This window comes from Stegostoma tigrinum, chromosome 1 (assembly GCF_030684315.1).
Source record: "Stegostoma tigrinum isolate sSteTig4 chromosome 1, sSteTig4.hap1, whole genome shotgun sequence".
NCBI lineage: Eukaryota > Metazoa > Chordata > Chondrichthyes > Orectolobiformes > Stegostomatidae > Stegostoma > Stegostoma tigrinum.
In genome coordinates, this window is record NC_081354.1 from 61,190,943 (window position 1) to 61,209,500 (window position 18,558).

Genomic DNA, 18,558 nt, shown 5'->3' on the forward strand with positions numbered 1-18,558 from the left:
TATAAATAGCAAACAGGAAAATGTGATCTGAATATATTAGGTTGTCTTTAGAATGTATGTATTGTGTGGTGGAAAGAAAATTACAGACAAACTGAGGCATGAAGTAACAGCTGCTGCAATTATTCTGGATTACTTTTCTACCCATCGGCCTGGTTTATTTGAAATTTTGGCAGGTGAAGTTTGCAGCTGTACATGTGGGACTATTCATATCTTCGAAATTTACTACTTAATAACCAGCAAGTCAATCTGGAGCCAGTGCAACAATTGTATTGACTTACTGATTTATTATTGGACTCTTGCCCATTGCGCATAGATATCAAATACAGTGATTTGTTCTTGATAAACCATTAATAATAGCAATCCAATTGTTAAATCAATTGCGTGCATTGCATTTGAGATTCAGAAGTAGTGACAGCTAGTAAGTATAGTTTTATGGTCAACGCAAGAGTACTAGGCAAAGAGTGAAAGCCTAATAGACTTGTAAGTGAGCACAATTTCTGTATCCACAAAGGAAATAAACAAACATACATTAAAATAACATACTTTACATTTGTGAAATGAAGGTGGGTGATTTTGATATAATGTAGGACATAATTTACCCAATAATCACATTTGAGTGAATTTTGATTACATAACTAGTGATTCCAATCAGTTATCATGTCAATGATTTCCTAAGATGTGCTCCTTCTGCCTCTTCTTGGATTATCAAATGACTCATGATATAATATTTGAAGATTTCTTTAGTATATTGTTAAGTAATATCAATTTCAACTATTTTATTTTATGGGTCCAGTTTAATATTGGAAAACTGGCAAAAGATCATAAGCCTGTGATTCAGTCTTTTATGTTTATGATCATTCTAATGATCCATTCTTTGTCTTGTTTCTAAATTATTTTATTTCGGAGGAAAGTCTGTGGAACAAGTTATAAAGTTTTCATTTAAAGGAATAGAAATTGGATCTCAAATAGCAAATAAGAGCTGAGCTTAGCTTGACTGAAATGTATATTAAAAGTAATGTTCTGAAACTGAAATTAAAATATCAAATATTTAAACTTATTGAATGCCTCCCTTGACACACAGAAAATTTACAGCTTTCCAAACCTCCATGTGATGATGACATCTCTCATGACTATGATATTCTCCAAGTTGTTGTATTTCATTTAATGTTTGGTCTTGTTGGCTTGCTGTCTTGTTTGTTTGTTTATCAATCTCCATTTAAGTGAAAAGTACATGCGACTGCCTTTTTTCCCTCCAGAATAACTTAGCATGTAAAGTTTGGGTTTTTAAATCATCAAAACAATTTGTATTTAGTAATATGCTATTAGATTGAGCTAACTCTTAAAAATGTTGCCCACAAGAAGATATCCTGAAAGAATTTTGTCAATATTCAGATCAACCTTCTACATGTAGCCACAACATTCATAAACACATTTGCAGTCATCCTATTAAAATGCCATCACAGGTTTTTCATTTAATAGCTTCTAGCAATGTTAGCTCATGTGTATCCAAATTCCAATGGATTTTACTTTATCATTATCGATAAACATTCACTAAAATACCAGAACAGCATTTGTACCTATAAATAATAAATTTAGCTGTTAGAATGGTTTCAACCAGAATTGTTAACCCAGAAATACTACATTTTTATGTATTCAGAAAACTTACACAATCTAGTAAGTGCTCTATTCGAAAATACTCACTTTAATTATGTAAGCAACGGACCCTCAGATCTATAATTACAATGAGAAAGAATTAGCACCTTTCCCAGTGCTGGATCTAGTCTTTAAATAGTGAAATTAAAAAAAAATTTCAGTAGAATTCTACAAGTCCCAAGTCTAGTTCTGTTGTTAGTCGTTCGTGTTGGTCTAATTTGTCAGAGGAATCAACTCAGCAGACTTCAGACAAGTTGCTCTCTCATGCTGAGAAGTGGTACTTTTTCCAGAAAGGAATGAAAAAATAGGAAACCAAGTCCTGAAACCTTATATTGCACCTGTACAATTCAGATTTAGCTGCAGAACAGAAGGCAGTTAAATGCTGGCCCAGCAATTGAAGCCCACATTTCATGAATGAATAAAAAGAAGTGATGCTCAATCATGAATCCCTAGCATGTCAAAGTAGGCCATTCAACCCATCAAATTCATGCCAGTGCTCCAAAGAGCATTCCACCCAGACCCGCCCCACTACTGTATTCCTGTAACTCTGCATTTCCCATGGCTAATCCACCTAGCCTGCACATTTTTTGACTGTGAGAAGAAGCCATAGCACCCGGAGGAAAGCTGCACAGACATTGGGACAACATGCAGACTCCACACAGTTGCCCAAAGGTGGAATCGAATATGTGTCCCTGGCACTGAGGCTAAAGTGCTAACCACTGAGCCAGCGTGCCACCCAGAATCAGACTTAATCATCAGATTTGCAGTTTCTAAAAATTGGAGTAAATACAACAGGTGACATACTTCAATATGTGTAAAATTTTTAGTAGGAAAGCTTTGCTGAAATTTTTCAACAGATTTCTAATTGGTGATAGCTGTATGAGATGTTGTTGGTGGTGAGGGGCCTTACAGAATATTCTTTGTTTATTCAGATTTGCAATGTTCCACAATGTTAGAATACCACGAGAAAATCTACTGAATAGAACTGGAGATGTCACACCTGAAGGAACTTATAGAACTTCATTCAAGGTGAAACACAATAACCAAAAATACCCTCTACGTGTGATTCTCCTTTATTTTATTGTAGCAGCATTTAAAGATGCCCATGTGTCACAGAAGGCTGATTTTTTTTAAAAAAAAGATGGCTGGCCAAAGCTCCGCATACCACAGTACAAACTGCCGTGTTACCAGCTGCAGGAATATACTGTGCCAGTATTTATGCACATCTTGATTAAAATATGTTAGGCACATGATCAGGCTGAATGTGGAATAAAATGACCACTATGTTAAGGTGGTTTATTACCTTCAGTTAGGTCTGTAATGTTGAAGATGTGTCTCTGAATTTCTTAGCAGCTGCTTTATTTCAGCTTTTTCAAGTCTTGTTGAATGTGTTAATGACTAACAAATACTTTTTACTTGGTAATAAAGTGTGAAGCTGGATGAACACAGCAGGCCAAGCAGCATCTCAGGAGCACAAAAGCTGACGTTTTGGGCCTAGACCCTTCATCAGAGAGCTCTCAGCTTTTGTGCTCCTGAGATGCTGCTTGGCCTGCTGTGTTCATCCAGCTTCACACTTTATTATCTTGGATTCTCCAGCATGTGCAGTTCCTATTATCACTGATACTTTTTACTTGGGTTTTTTTCATGTATAGCTCAATTCCTGTAAAGACTTGTTTACATCAGTAATTTTTTGGAGAGTAAAAGGACAACCAGAACAGTGTAGATATTTTTTACAGTTGTGGTTGAGACCAGAAATTTTTTTTGCTTTGCAATCCAAAAACCCAGGTATTTGCGAAAAGGATAAAACAACAAGATTCACTGAAATAACTGGACAAGGACCAGTATCCTGTCACCAAGTCATCCATTATTTACATATGCACAGTACATGGGCTCTGACCAGCCAGCTAAGAGCCAGTCCCTAGAATGAGGAGATTCAGCCAGGGGTCCCTGACTGCCCCAGGTTAAAAATCCCATTCGAGGATTTCATAGTCAATGAGATTCACCTGGCCCTTGTTCCAGTCATTACAATCCCCCCCCTCCCCCACCTCCCCCTCCCAAGTCAGGGATGTAGGCCTGTTTTAATCTTGTAGCTTCACCTGGGACATTTTCATATCAGATCCGGTTCCTCCTACTCTGACACGGATGGCGCATACCAGACTGTAGCCTGTCTCTTGTGCCAGGAGCGTCTCAGGTGATTTCCTCCTCCTCTTCAAACCGTAATGGTATTGATGCTGCAACCATCTTGCACTCTGAAGTTTCGTCGTTGCTGGCTGAGACGGAGATACCACAGTTTCTGACAGTCTTTGTCGCTGTTCTGAGGGGGCAGATGTGTTTTGCTCCTGTCCTGTTTGCAAGGTAGCAGCTTTCTTGTAATCCACATGTTTGTTTAGGACCGCCCTACGTGAACTTTGTGTGACATGTGGATGGCATTAGTGTTCCAGCTGCTATTCCCTACCCTCGCTCAGTTTGGATGTTTAGATATAATCTCATGCAGACACTTCTCTGAATTTGCAACTCTGCTGCAGCTATCCCAGTAGTTGTGTGAGGGGTGGTCCTGTAATCACACAGGAACCAGGACAGTTTGGTAGTGAGTGAAGCTATTGCCTGTTTCTTTAAGCCTGCTGTTTCCACCAGACAATTGGACGATAGAACTGTCTGAACATGCCAAATGTCATTCAACTGTGGGAAACACTCAGAATCCTTGCTGGTAAATGACACCTCATTGTCTGTGACCATTACATCCAGGAGTCTGTGTAGCACGAATGATGTTCGCAGCTTTTCGAGCATCATCCCTGAATTTGCTGAATGAAGTCTATGCACATCCAACCACTTTGAATGGGCATCCATGATGACCAAGAACATTGAGCACATGAAAGGACCAGCATAGCCCATGTGCAACAGATTCCAGGTTTTTTTTTTAAATAGAACCTCTACAGTGTGGAAATAGCTCCTTTGGCCCAACAAGTCCACACCAAACCTCACAGTGTCCCACCCAGACTCATCCCCCCTATAACCCATGTAATCTACACATCCCTATGGGCAATTTTGCATAGCCAATCCACCTAGCCTGCACATCTTTGGACTGTTGGAGGAAACTAGAGGAAACTCACACAGACACAGGGAGAATGTGGAAACTCCACACAGACAGTCGGCCAAGGCTGAAATCAAATCCGGGTCCCTGGCACTGTGAGGCAGCAGTGCTAACCACACAGGCCATTCCCACAAAAGTGGGGCCGTTGCCGGTGGTAACTTGTGTCCTTGTGGGCATTGCCGCACCAGTGCAAAATATCAGCATCCAAACTGTGGCTACCAGACATGACATCTTGCCAACATTTTCATTTGAGAAACCTCTGGATGAGCCTCGTGGAGCTCACTTAGTATCTGGCAGCGACCTCTTTTCTGGGGATTCACTCTTGCTCCCCATATTTATACACCGTCGTCTACAGCGATCTGGTTTCACTCACTGGCTTCAGGCTCCTGATTGTGATGGCCCTTTTGTTTTCCCTGGTTCTTAAACAGCCTAATAAAACCAATAGCATCTCAGAATTAGAGGCTTGGTGTTGTAATATTCCTTAACTAAATCTGTCAACTCTTGAAAGGTTTTGGTATATGGCACCTCAGGGAAAGATAGGCTCCTAATAACTGAAAATACTGTCAGCCCACAAGCAGTCAGAAGGGTTACTCATTGCTTTTCATTTCTCCCAATGTCATTTGCCCAGAAAAAATAACACATTTGTTCCACATACAACAGGATTGATTAACACAAGCTTCCCAAATAAGGGCATGATGATACTAGAAATGCTTACCTCAACTCAGAGAAGACTGTTGTGAGCGAACTTTCTTCAGGAGCATCCTGTTTTCTCAGCCACTGAAATAAGTGCTCAGAGGCCAGTATCCCATCACGAAAGTCACCCTTAATTTGCATGTGCACATTACATGGGCTTTGACCAGACCGCTCAGAGCCAGACCCTGGAATGAGGAGACTTTCTGAATCTCCTGTTTATATCTGTCAGTCAGGACTCCCTGATTTGCCCAGGTTAACAACCCTAATGAAGGATCTCATAGTCAATGAGATCTACCTAGCTCATATTCAAATCACTGTAGTCACAATTTACAAGCTTCCAACTTATGAACTCAATCCTATATAAGGTTGTAGTTTTAAAAATATGACCTTTGCTTGGACTTAAGAATGGCTACTTTAGATTATCCTGCATTGTGTTCCAACCTTGTACAATTCAACTTGCAAACACACTGAAGTACAGAACCCGTTCACAACTTGGGACTGCCCGTACATAAAAAGAATATGATAACTAATGACCACTCCTCCTGAAATAATCAATTACATGTACTCTAAACAAACAACTTAACTCAAATTTTGTTCCACACAATTTGACATAACAATCTGAAAAATGTAAGTCCAATACTTACTGAAAATTAGAAAATTAACCACTTGAGATGAGTACTGTTTTAAAACTTCACATAGGGCTTTTTGCTTATTTGCAGCAAGATTATTCCTTCAGTCTTTCTATAAACATTTCTTGATTATAAACTTGCGTTTCCACATGCTATCACCGTGTCTTGAGTGTAGCCGCTTCAGATCCACCTTCCCGACCCAAACCATCAACTTTCCTGCTCCTCAGATGCTGGTTTGGCCTGCTGTGTTCCTCCAGCTCCACACTGTGTTATGTCAGATCAGAACTTTCTTAGTTCCAATGTTTTTTTAACTTCAATTCTTGCATTAAAAGACGCTGTCTCCCACTTCCTCTTTCTTCTCTCTTTCTCTTCCTCTCTTTCTGTTCGCCCTTTCTCCTCTCTCTCCCCTAACTTTCTGCCATACCTCTCTCTTCCCTTGCTCTTTGCTCACTCTGTCCTCTTCCCTCACTTCCGCACACCTACTGTCCATCCACACTGACTCAGTGTTAGTCATTTATCAAGAGTTTGAAATCCTCTTAGCCGACACACAGAATTTCAACAGAATCCTGCTTCAAGGCAATGTTTCTTGTAGCCAGTTTGTTCCAAACCTGAACAAATTTACTTGAAACAGAATCACACATAAGAATCTTTACTCAACCATAAATAACTTCTTGTTGACCATCTCTACTCTTGTTTATTTCCCAAACAGCTTGGTTACATGGTCACTGGAGGGAAGTTGCATTTTACAAGAAATTATCCTTCAGAAAACCTTAGTTCTTTAAGGGATCATATAATATAGGTTTTACTTAAAAAGCATTTATGGCATCGCACATTTAAAATTAAACCTTAGAAGTGCATTTAACTTAGACTTCACCTAATGAAGGAGCAGCTCTTCGAAAGCTTGTGATTTCAAATAAACTTGTTGGGCTATAATCTGGTGTTGTGTGGTTATGTGACTTCTGACCTTGTCCACCTCAATCCAACACTGGCATCTCCACGTTTTGATTTATAACTAATCTTTCTTGCATTCATCCAAAAAAATGTTATCATGAGTGATTTTCAATTATTCCAGTACTGGAATTGATACAATGTAGTTGATACCCATGTTTTTGTAATTCCTATTTAGAAGCCTAATGATCGATTTGGTGCTTCACTTGGAGCATTATCTTCTGGTAGAGTTTCAATCACAGGGATGGCAATCACAAATCTTAAGCTGTGCTTGACAATTGGTATTCGGTATTCTGCAGTACGCCGTCAGTTTGGACCAACAGATCATGATGAAATACCACTGCTCGAATATCAATTGCAGGTATGTGCCAATGTAATTTATTATGAAAAATAACCATTGACTGTACTAGGTGCAAATTGCAATAAACACTAGTCATTTTTTGTTATTCCTGTGCAGCATTTTTCCATGTTGATAGAGTAATCTAAAAACAAGTTATTATTGTCATTACCATTGTAATTTACCAAGGGATAAAGTTTGATTTGATTTGAGTTTTTAGTTGATGGCTTTTCTTAACTCCATATTTAAGGAATGTTTGAATTTGTGTTTAGGTATTACAGTAATCAATAATAATGGAGACACAGTGATTTCCTGATGAATGGGGAACTGTTGTATGTAATTCAGTTCCTGTCAAATGTTTGCACATTCATTATATTCTGTTCACCGTAGTCTTGAAGTCCATATGGCTATGAAGATAATGAACAATCCCCTGCATTTTAGGGAATACTGCTAAAGGATAGATGTGTGAAACCTTTAAAGCCTTATAGATGCAGATTCATGTTGTCTGGTATGAATATCTTGGATAGTGCAAATAAGCACATATTTCAAAACTTTTGAAGAGCTCCTTTTGGAACCTGCAGAGTGCAACTTTCAGAGAGTGGAGTGTGGCAGTTTTTTTAAGAGTGAGTGTAAAAGGTAATCTCTTACCTTAGAATCTAGTTGCTGCTAGTTTTTCAGTAACCATAAGTTGTTTAGTAGGGTTTAAAGGATAAATAGTTGTCTCTTTGGGGGAAGGCAGATTTTGTTAAAATAAAGCAGTATCTGGCCACAATAGACCGGGAACAGCTCTTTGCGATAACATACAGCAGAATAATGGGGTCATTCAAAAAGGAGCTGGAGAGAGTGTAGACCCAACATGTACCCTTTAGAGGGAAATGAAGGAGCAATAAGTACAGGGAACTCTGGATGTCTAGGACAATTCAAGACTGGATAAAGAAGAAGGGTAGGATTTTTAGCAAGTGCAAAGAGAGCAATTCAGCTGTCACCCGAAAGGAATACAAGAAGTGCAGGAGGGAACTTAAGAAAGCAAGTAGAAGAACAAATAGGGGGCATGAAGAAGGACTTCGAAGGATGAGGGAGAATCCTAGGATATTTTACAAATATATTAATTAAAGGGAAAATGTTAACCACGGAAAGAATAGGGCCAATTAGGGACCAATGGGGCAACCCGTGTGTCAAGCCACAGGTAATTGGAAGGATTTTGAATGAATACTTCTCTGTAACCTTCACTCTGGAAAAGGAGGACTTAAGTACAGGATTCAGAAAAAGGAGCTTGCACAGTTTGACATAGGAAGATGGGGAGTTATTGGAGGCTCTGTCGAGCTTAAAAGCAGACAAATACCCTAGCCCAGATGAATTACATCCCTGTCTGCCATGGGAGTTGAGGCAGGAAATTACAGGTGCTCTGACACAAATTTTTAATTTCTTTCTGGCCACAAGGAAGGTGTCAAAGGACTAGAGGATGGCTAATGTGTTTTCTTTTAAGAGGGATGGTAAAGATGAACCAAGAAATTACATGCCCTGAATCTCACATCAGCGATAGGAAAACTATTTGGAGAAAATTCTGAAGGAGCAAATTAACACCCACTTGAAAAGGCATAGGTTAATTAGGGATAGTCAGCATGGTTTTGTCAGAGGGAGGCCATGTCCATCAAGTTTGTTTGAATTTTTAGAAAATGTGATTGAATGTGTGAATGTGTGAAATTCAGTTGATGTAATTTGTATGGATTTCAGCAAAGTTTTTGACAAGGTCCCACATGGGAGACTTAGAAAACTAAAACACATGGAATTGAGGGAAACTTGGCGAGATGGATCAGAAACTGGCTTTGTAATAGGACACAAAGGGTAGTTACAGAAGACTGTTTGAATGACTAGAGGCTGGTGTCCAGCGGTGTACCACAAGGATCAGTACTGGGACCCTTATTGATTCTTTATATGCATAAATGATATAGTGAAAAATGTGGAGGGAATGTTAAGCAAATTTGCAGACAAACCAAGATTGGTAGAGTGGCTAATAATGAAGAAAGTAGTTATAAGTTATAGAAGATATAGATGGGTTGGTCAGATGGGCAGATTTGTGACTGATGGTATTTAACCCTATTAAGTGCGAGGTGATGCACTTTGGAAGGAAAAAGCAAGATGACGGAATATTTAATGCAAGAACACTGGGGAGCTTAAGACAGGAGAGAAATCTTGGGTAGTTAATGTTTCTTCCCTATCATTGACTGAGGTAGTCAAAGTGGAAGTGTTTGAGAGGGGATAGATTTCCTGAAATACATTGAGGAGAGCTTTTTTTTAATCAACGTTTAGAAAGGCAAGCAAGGAACAGTGCAGTGTTGGACCGCATTCTGGAGAACGAAACTGGGCAGGCGTTGAAGGTGGCATTGGGAGAGCATTTTAGTGATAGCGACCACAGCAATAGTCTGTTTTAAATTTGCTGTGGAAAAGGAAAACGATGGCCTGTAGAAAAGGGTTTTGAATTGGTGGAAGGCATGTTTTATTAAAATAAGGCAGGATCTGGCCAAAGTCGACCAGGAACAGCTATTTCTGGGTAAATCTACAGCACAACAGTGGGGTGCATTCAGAATTGACTTGGTGAAAGTGTAGACCCAATTTGTGAAAAATAGAAGCAGCAAGTAAAGAGAATCCTGCATGTTGAAGAATATTCAGGACTGGAAAAGAAGGAAAAGAGAGGCCATGAAGGGAGAAAATCAACGGAGGCCCTAGTGGAGTATGGAAAGCGCAAGGAGGGGTGGCGGGGAAATCTTAAAACATTATGAGAGCAAAGAGGGGCATGAAGAAAACTGCAAGATAAGATTAGGGAAAATTTGAACATGCTTTAAAGGTGTACCAAAGGGAAGTGGATAACCAGGGACAGAGTTGATTAAGGATCAATAGGACAGTCAATACGTAGAGCTGGAAGAAATTTCACATATGTTCCCTTAGGAGAAGGAGGATATAGGTACAGAATTTGGGAGTAGAAACTGTGAGCATCGTAAGCAATTTGACATAGGAAGTGAGAAAACATTGGAGGTCTTGGCAGTCTTAAAAGTGGACAAATCCCTATCTGGATAAGTTGTATCCCACGCTGATGTTGGAGACTAGGGAAAAAATTGCAGGGGCTCTGACCCAAATTTTTAATTCTTCTCTGGCAAAGTGGGAGGTGCCTCAGGAATGGAGCTGATCAGGTTCTAGTTTTCATGTCCACTGAGTCTCTCATCAGTGATAGAGAAACGATTGGAAAAAATTCAGAAGGACAGAATTTATTTCCACTTAGAGAGGCAAGTTTTGATCAGCGATTGCCAGCATGTCTTTGTCAGAAGGAGGTCATGTTGAACAAATACGAATTTTTTGACGAAGTGGCCTGATGTATAAATGAACGTAGTTCAGTTGATGTTACATGGATTTCAACAAAGCATGTGACAAGGTCCCACTTGGGAGACTGATCAAGATTGTAAAAACACATGGGTTCCAGAATAGCTAGGCTAGTTGGATCCAAAATTAGCTTAGAGGTAGGAAACAGAGAGTGGTCGTAGAAGGCTGTTTGTGTGATGGGAGGCCAGTGTCCAGTGGTGGACCACAAGGATCAAAGGTGTGTCTTTTTTTTTTTGTTATACTTAATATGAAAGAAAAGGGGTGGGATGATAAGTAAGGTTGCAGATGACATGAAAACTGGGCAAGTCATTGATAGTGAAGAAGATCTTGCGTAACAGCAGGATTTGGACGATTAGTCAGGTGAGAATTCAAACCTGAAAAGTGTGAAGAGATCCATTTTGGAAGAAGTAACAAACAAGGGATTTCTTAATGACCTTTTGGCAGGTCACTAGAAGCTCAGAGGAACAGAGAGATCTTGGGATAGTTGTCCATTGGGCCCTGAAGGTAGCAGGTCAGGTTAATAGGATGTTTATGAAAGCATACATGATACTTGCTTTTACCAGTCATGGCATAGATAATAAGGGCAGGAAGGTTATGTTGGAGCAGTTCAGAACTTTGTGGTTAGACTAGTCATTGCACTATAGGAAAGATATGATAGCACTGGAGGAAGTGCAGAGGTGATTCACCAGAATGTTGCCTGGGATGGACGAGTTTAGCTACGAAGAGAAACTGGACAAGCTTGGATTGTTCCTTCAGAGCAGAAAAAGCAGAAAGAGACCTGATTGAGGTATCTAAGATTGTGGCCGGTATGGACCGGGTGGGTAGAAAACAGCTGTTCTGCTTAGTTGAAGAGTCAATAACTTGGTGAAACAATCTTACGATGAAAGACAGGATATTTGGAGGGGATTTGAGGAAATGAATCCACTGGATGTGAGGGGAATCTGGAATGCAATATCTGGAATGATAGATGAGGCAGGGAACCTTTACTTCTTAAAAAGTAGTTGGATGAGCACTTGAAATATCATAACATTCAAAACAGTGGGCTAAGTGCTCGAAAGTGGGACCAGTGTAAGTTTAAGGTAGTTGGTGCAGACTTGATGGGCCAAAGACCCTCATCTTTCTGTATGATTCAATGGTTGATAATCATGTCAACGTCCTCCTAGTTATAATAACATTTTAAATAGTTAATCTAAAAGTGTTGAATATGCAGAGTGTTTTTAATAAAGCATGTATTTCATTTTGTGTTTTGCTTCTCTGTGCATGCTTCCCTCTTGGGTAAGATGGCTAGCCCACATCCAACAGCAGATGAAGTGGTTGTATTCTATTCCCACTTCATGATAAGCATTTTCATAGTATTTTTCATGGAATCCTATGCAAAGGTTCCAGGGACCACTAGAAGTCAGCAAAATCTAATTTGAAAAGTTCTGTATTATAGGGTCATAAAATTGTTTCCCACTCCGTAACTTCGTCCCATAGCTTATCCCTTTGTTTAATTAAAAGAAATGATTGCAGAAGATGTGGTGGAGGCTTTTTCAAACATGTTCTTTGATCTCCACCATAAAGCAGGGAGTGAAGGCCTGGTGGAAATACAGCTTCAACAGTTATGCAGAGAAATGGCAGAAACATCAGTTTACAGGGGGTTCTGCTATAACACATGTTACAGCAATGTGAATCGGCTATAACGCAACTGATGAATAGGAGAACACTATTTCTAAAACACAAACTTTGATTATAAAGCAATTCCACCGGTACATGAAAGAGTACGTGTCAACCTCATATGATCATTTTGCCAGTGATGTCAGTAAGGACTGTTTGCACGCAGTTTGGTGGAAGCTTCTAGATTTTTTTCAAGATTTTAAAACCTTTGATCCCTGAGAGGAGCTCCCAATAATCAAAGAACATTGTGTTGATCTTGCAAAACAAGTTAGATTTGTAGAAGTGGAGAGTGAGGATATTGAAGAGCTGCTTGAGTCCCACTGTGAAAAGCTCTCCAAGGCTGATCTGCAACAACTTGTCACTGAGAGGAAAGTGGAAGCTGGTGATGAAGAAGCTGAAATCCAGGATGCAGCACCATGAGACCTTTCCACTTCTGTTTTGTCTCCTATCCTGAGTAAAATTAAGAAGCAGTTACAACTCTTAGAGGACAATGATTGCAATACAGAAAACTCCTGGGTAGCAGTTTGTGGAATAACATCTTAATCGGCACCCTATAAACAGCTTCTCCATGAAAGAAGGAGGGCAAGGCAGCAAAAGGAGGATGTCTTTTATTTTAAGCCAACCCCCAGGAAACAGTCTCAAGACAATGAACCACAGCCATCCATTTGTGGATTAACTGCACCTGAAGGTGATGATGATCATGACGTCCCTCAGCCCCTGCATTAACAACAGAGCGACCTCAAGACCTTTTTCCCCCATCAAGTCATCTTAATATTTTTACAAGATAAGGTGTCAAATTTACTTTTATTTCATTATTAGATATGAGTAAACATCTATTCAAACTGTGCTATTCTTTGTGTTAGGCTTTTGAGTGATACTTTTTGGTGGCCTGTCCCTTACCCCGCTTTTGCCATAGGTCCCGTTATTTCTATAGCACAATTTTCTATAGTGTGATGTTGCACACGAACATAACTTGTGTTATAGCAGAATCCCCTGTATTCTGTTTCTTCAAGCCCTCTACTGGAGTTACTACAAAGATTGTGCATTGTTATTGTTGTCAGGTATTAGTGTTATTATTTTTCTAATCAGTCACTTTTCTTGTGATGTACAATTTAAATGAAATATTTTCCTTTATTTCAGCAATGGCGACTTATTCCTTATGTGGCAGCCGCTTATGCACTAGACCACTTTTTCAAGTCACTATTCATGAATTTTTTTGAATATCAAAAGGGAATATTGATGAAGGACAAGAGTGACAGACAGGCAAGTGATATTACAAATAGTACATGCTTATCCTGTAGAGTTAGATCTTCTTTTGAAAATTGTCAAAAATTGTAAACAGTATCATTTAATATTGTGGTTAATTGGCTCACCAAGCTGGTCCGTTGTTCTATCGACATTCCATTACCCTGCTGGGTAACATCATCAGTGCAGCCTCTGAGGAAACGCCGTTGTGTTTTCCCGACTGGTATTTAAACTCTGGACTCTGTTGAGCTGGATTACCTCTCTTCCGGTTTTTCTTTGCAATGGAGTGTATATGGGGTCGAGTCCTATGTGTTTGTTGATGGCCTTCTTCATGGCGTACCAGGCTTCTAGGCACTCCCCTGCCTGTCTCTGCTTTGCTTGTCCCAGGATCTTGGTGTTGTCCCAATCAAATTGATGGTTCTCCTTATCCATCTGGATAGAGATGAGTGAGTATTGGGCGTGTCTTTTTGTAGCCAATTGATGTTCATGTACCCTGGTTGTTAATTTCTTTCCTGTTTGTCCAATATAGAGTTTGCCACAGTCTCTGCAGGGAATCTTGTATATGGCATTGGGCCTGTCCATAGTGGATAGTGGGTTTTTGGTTCAGGTGAGCAGTTGTTGTAGGGTTGACGACGGTTTGTGCGCTATTCTGATGTCCAGTGGTCGTAGGAGTCTTGTGGTTAGTTCTGATATATTCTTGATGGAAGGTAGCATGATGAGCGTGTTGTGGCGTATAGTATCTTCCTGGTGTCATTCGTTTCGTAGGCATCTTCTGACCCAGTTTTTGGATATCCATTGTCCTTGAGCACCTGGAAGGGGTGTTCTTCTAGGCGTAGCTCTGTTCTGCTGCAGCGTGTTGTTAGTTCATGTTCTCACGCAACTTTGTTTGTGTGTTAGGATGGTGCTGTTAAAGTTCAATACTTGGTCAGTGTGTGTGGTTTTCCTGTGTACCTTTGTTAGGAATTCTCAATTTCTCCTGCACTCTACCATGACGTCCAGAAATGGGAGCTGTTTGTTCTTCTCCTCTCTGGTGAATTTGATTCCGGTGAGGATGTTGTTTATTAGTTTAGTGTGTCCGTTCTAGTTTGATCCGTTTAATGATGACAAAGGTGTCATCTATGTAGCGTATCCATAGCCAAGGAACTGCCTTGTCAACCAGCCAACCCACTCACACCACTGAGCCCAAGAGTTCCTCAATTCCAACAAAGACATAAGGATAGATGATAATGACATCAGAATATTGCACAAACCCCAATCAGCCCTACAACAACTGCTCACACGAACCGAAGACCCACTACCCACCATGGACAGGACCGATGTCATATACAAGATTCCCTGCAGAGACTGTGGCAAACACTGCATCGGACAAACAGGAAGGAAATTAACAACAAGGATACACGAACATCAATTGTCTACAAAAAGACGACCAATACTCACTCATCTCTATCCAGATGGATAAGGAGAGCACCAATTCAATTAGGACAACACCAAGATCCTGGGACAAGCAAAGCAGAGACAGGCACGGGAGTTTCTAGAAGCCTCGTAGTCCACGAAGAAAGCCATCAACAAACACATAGAACTCGACCCCATATACAGACGGAAAACCGAATCCAGTTCAATAGACTCCAGAGTTTAAAAAAGCAGGCGAGAAAACACAACAGCGCTTCATTGGAGGCTGCACTGATGATGTTACCCAGCAGGATAATGAAATGTCTGCGGAACAATGAACGAACTCGGCGAGCCGGCCACACACAACATCCACAACCCAACTACAAATCTACTCTAAAGACCTTAGAGATCATTAATAATTGTCTAAGTGTACGCATTTGTCTTAATAGAGCATCTTTTGCATTTGGGGACACAAAACATGATGATATTAAATAATATGACCATGATATTTCTGTTGTCAGAATGCAAATATGTTGTTTAACAATAGCGTAATTCAACTGAAAATTAGTCTGATGATGAATCTGCAAGTTCTTCTCATGTGATGACAGCACTAATCTTGCACATTTCGATATGAGAACTGTTTGAAGTGTTCAAAATTGGCTTCTTAATAGCGTAGTGTAGAGCTGGATGAACATGGCAAGCCAAGCAGCATCTTAGGAGCAGAAAAGCTGACGTTTCTTGCTGTGTTCGTCCAGCTCTCTACACTTTGTTATCTTAGATTCTCCAGCATCTGCAGCTCCTGTTATCTCTTCTTAATAGCGTATTTGATTTGATACTGTTGATTGTGACCTTTTGACACTTGATTTTATTAGAAACCTTCCATTTGAAAAATCCATTTGTTCACATAGATTTTGTTATCTTGCAATCCTGTCATTCTGCGCAATGCTTTTTTTAAACTCATGCTTTCATTTCCATTGGTAGAATAGTCAGCTTGCAAATTCCTTGGGGGGGGGGGTGCCAAAATTTCTATGAGGAAGAGTAGTTTCTTTGAGAATCAGAAAGTCAGTTGCAATTTGATATGCACCAATTTGCCCTCGATCCAAGAACCGTACGTTCAACATAACTGCCAGAGTATATGAGAAAATTTTATCCCCTGCAGTTTACTTTGGTATTGGATTTATAACGTATCCTCTCAGTCAACTTGCAGTAAAGTTCCACCACATGTATATGTTTGACCATGGTTGGTTAGTTGATTTATTGTCATGTGTACTGAAATACAGTGAAAAACTTTGTTTGCGAGCAGTACAGGCAGATCATAGCAAGCAAAGGTTTGCAGATCAAAAAGACTTAGAGGCATACAGGTTACATTGCAAGTTACATTATTTGAGGCTACAGTCCATTCAACAGTCTGATAACGGCTGGGGAAAAGTTGGTCCTGAACCTGCTCGTGAATGTGTTCAGGCCACTGTATCTTCTGCCTGACAGAAGAAGTTGTAGGAGGTCATTACTAGGGTATGATGTGTCTTTGATAGTGTTGGCCATCTTTCTGTGGCAGCGAGTCATTATATAGAGTTCATGGAAGGGTGGCTTCCATAATGGTCTGGGCTGCGCACACCGCCTTCTTTTTACGGTCCTGGGCAGAGCAGTTCCCACACTAGCCTATTTTGCACCTGGACAGGATGCTCTTCAATGGGGCATCTGTAGAAGTTGGTGAGGGTCCTTATGAACATGCCAAATATTCCTGAGTTGTTGTGAATGATGCCATAAAAATCCTTCTGCGCTACCACTGAGGACATTTGCCAGTCAGCCAATTGTTTCTATGTCAAATAATCCCCAAAAAAGCTTGTTTGCTCGTGAAATTTAAAAAAATCTTGTGAATGGCTCACAACAGCGTAAGTTTGCAGCCTTTATTCCTCACAGGCTCAACCTCACCGACAGTATATATTATAACTCATTCATGATGTGAACTAAATAAGGGAAATCTTCTTTCTATTACTATCCAAATGACCTTTACACCAATATTATCATACAAATTAATGATGGGTGTATTCAAAGTGACTTCCTTTTATAAACATTAACCTACAATTGATTGTCGAAACTAAGATCAACCATTAAAAAACAGAATTAAGCAGATTGCTACTTGTGCAGATTAGAAGTGGGAGTAGACTTGATGGATAAGTAACCTTGCCAAGGACGCAAAAGATAAAGCCACTACTGCATTTCCTGTACCTTTGCTATTGAGAGAAAAGTTTGAATTCCACGGGAGATTTGAATGCTTGATAGTGAGCACTAATGAGGCACTGAAAAACTGTATATTCATTTTTCTCCCACTGTCATATAATCAGGAAAAGAAGCAGACAGATAATATGGCAAATTGGGACTATTTGAAATTGATTTTCTACTCCTACATAATTTGCATGGACCTTCAACTACCAGGAATGCTTGGCAGGAAATTGACTTGTAGATCAACTGCATTACTCTTGTTGAATGAGTAGCACACTGTAACCACTTCTTCTCACTAAATATTTATTTTGTTTTTATATGTAGGCAGAGCTTGGTAAAGAAATTCATGCATTGTCTAGTGCAAGTAAATCTCTTTGTTCGTGGACAGCTCAGCAAGGCATTCAAGAGGTCCGTGAAGCTTGTGGTGGTCACGGATATCTTGCTGGTACGTGCTGCTATCAATAATGGAGACTCAGAATTAACTATGGAGTTTGTGTTGCACTCACTGAATCATAATGAAACACTCATAATCTAAAAAAGTTCTATTGCAAACTAGACCTGATAAATACTGCATTTGTCAACAGTTTGAGGAATTGTTCTAAGTAATAAGCTAGTAATTTTGTTAAATGTGATCATCCAGCAATTCGAGCTAGAACTCCAAAAATTTTTACAACAACAAATTATATTCATATAGCATATTTAACATTGTACAATGATCAAGGAACTTCACTAGACAGCAACAATTAGGACAGATGACCGAAAGATTTTTCAAAACAGGTTTTAAGGAGTATCTTGAAAAAGGAGAAAGGTTGGTAGAGACACTTATGTAGAAAATTCCTGAGTTTGATGCTTTGGCAGCTTGCCAATGGTGAAGTGATTGAAGACAGATTCTCAAGTGGCCCGAATTGGAAGAGCACACATAGTTTGAGTGAGTTGTAAAGCCAGAGAGATTTGCAGAGATGGTGATCTGTGAGAACTGGTGGAAATGAGGAATATAATATTAATGAGCAAGAGCTGGTGTTGGTGAAATTAATGGGTCTTAAAATTCAGAGGGCACCTGGATCTGATGGCCTTGGTTTTGATTTTCCAAAATTCTCTGGAATCCAGAACCGCTTTGGTAAATGAAATGAAAATCGAGTTAAAAGATTTTTGCAAATGTTACTAGCGAGGTATTAAGGTGAACCTGACGCATATTACTTTTTTAATTTTGTAAAACAAATGTACCATGTTGCGGGTTATTACAAAAAATTAGTGCTCAAAGTATTGACAACTAAATCGAGATGTTTTTGATTTGGCTGAAACCACGACATATCTGTGCT

At 39.7% G+C, this 18,558-nt stretch overlaps 1 protein-coding gene across 3 annotated transcripts in view; it reads left to right on the forward strand.

The window, feature by feature from the left end:
• Positions 1-18,558, forward strand: part of acox3 (acyl-CoA oxidase 3, pristanoyl) — a 182,939-nt gene that overhangs the window by 54,768 nt on the left and 109,613 nt on the right. For all 3 annotated transcript variants that reach the window (XM_059645781.1, XM_059645786.1, XM_059645790.1), the window contains 4 exons: positions 2,586-2,682; positions 7,193-7,375; positions 13,523-13,649; positions 17,568-17,684. In XM_059645781.1, the coding sequence (XP_059501764.1) occupies positions 2,586-2,682; positions 7,193-7,375; positions 13,523-13,649; positions 17,568-17,684 (524 nt within the window). The remainder of the gene's footprint in view (positions 1-2,585; positions 2,683-7,192; positions 7,376-13,522; positions 13,650-17,567; positions 17,685-18,558) is intronic.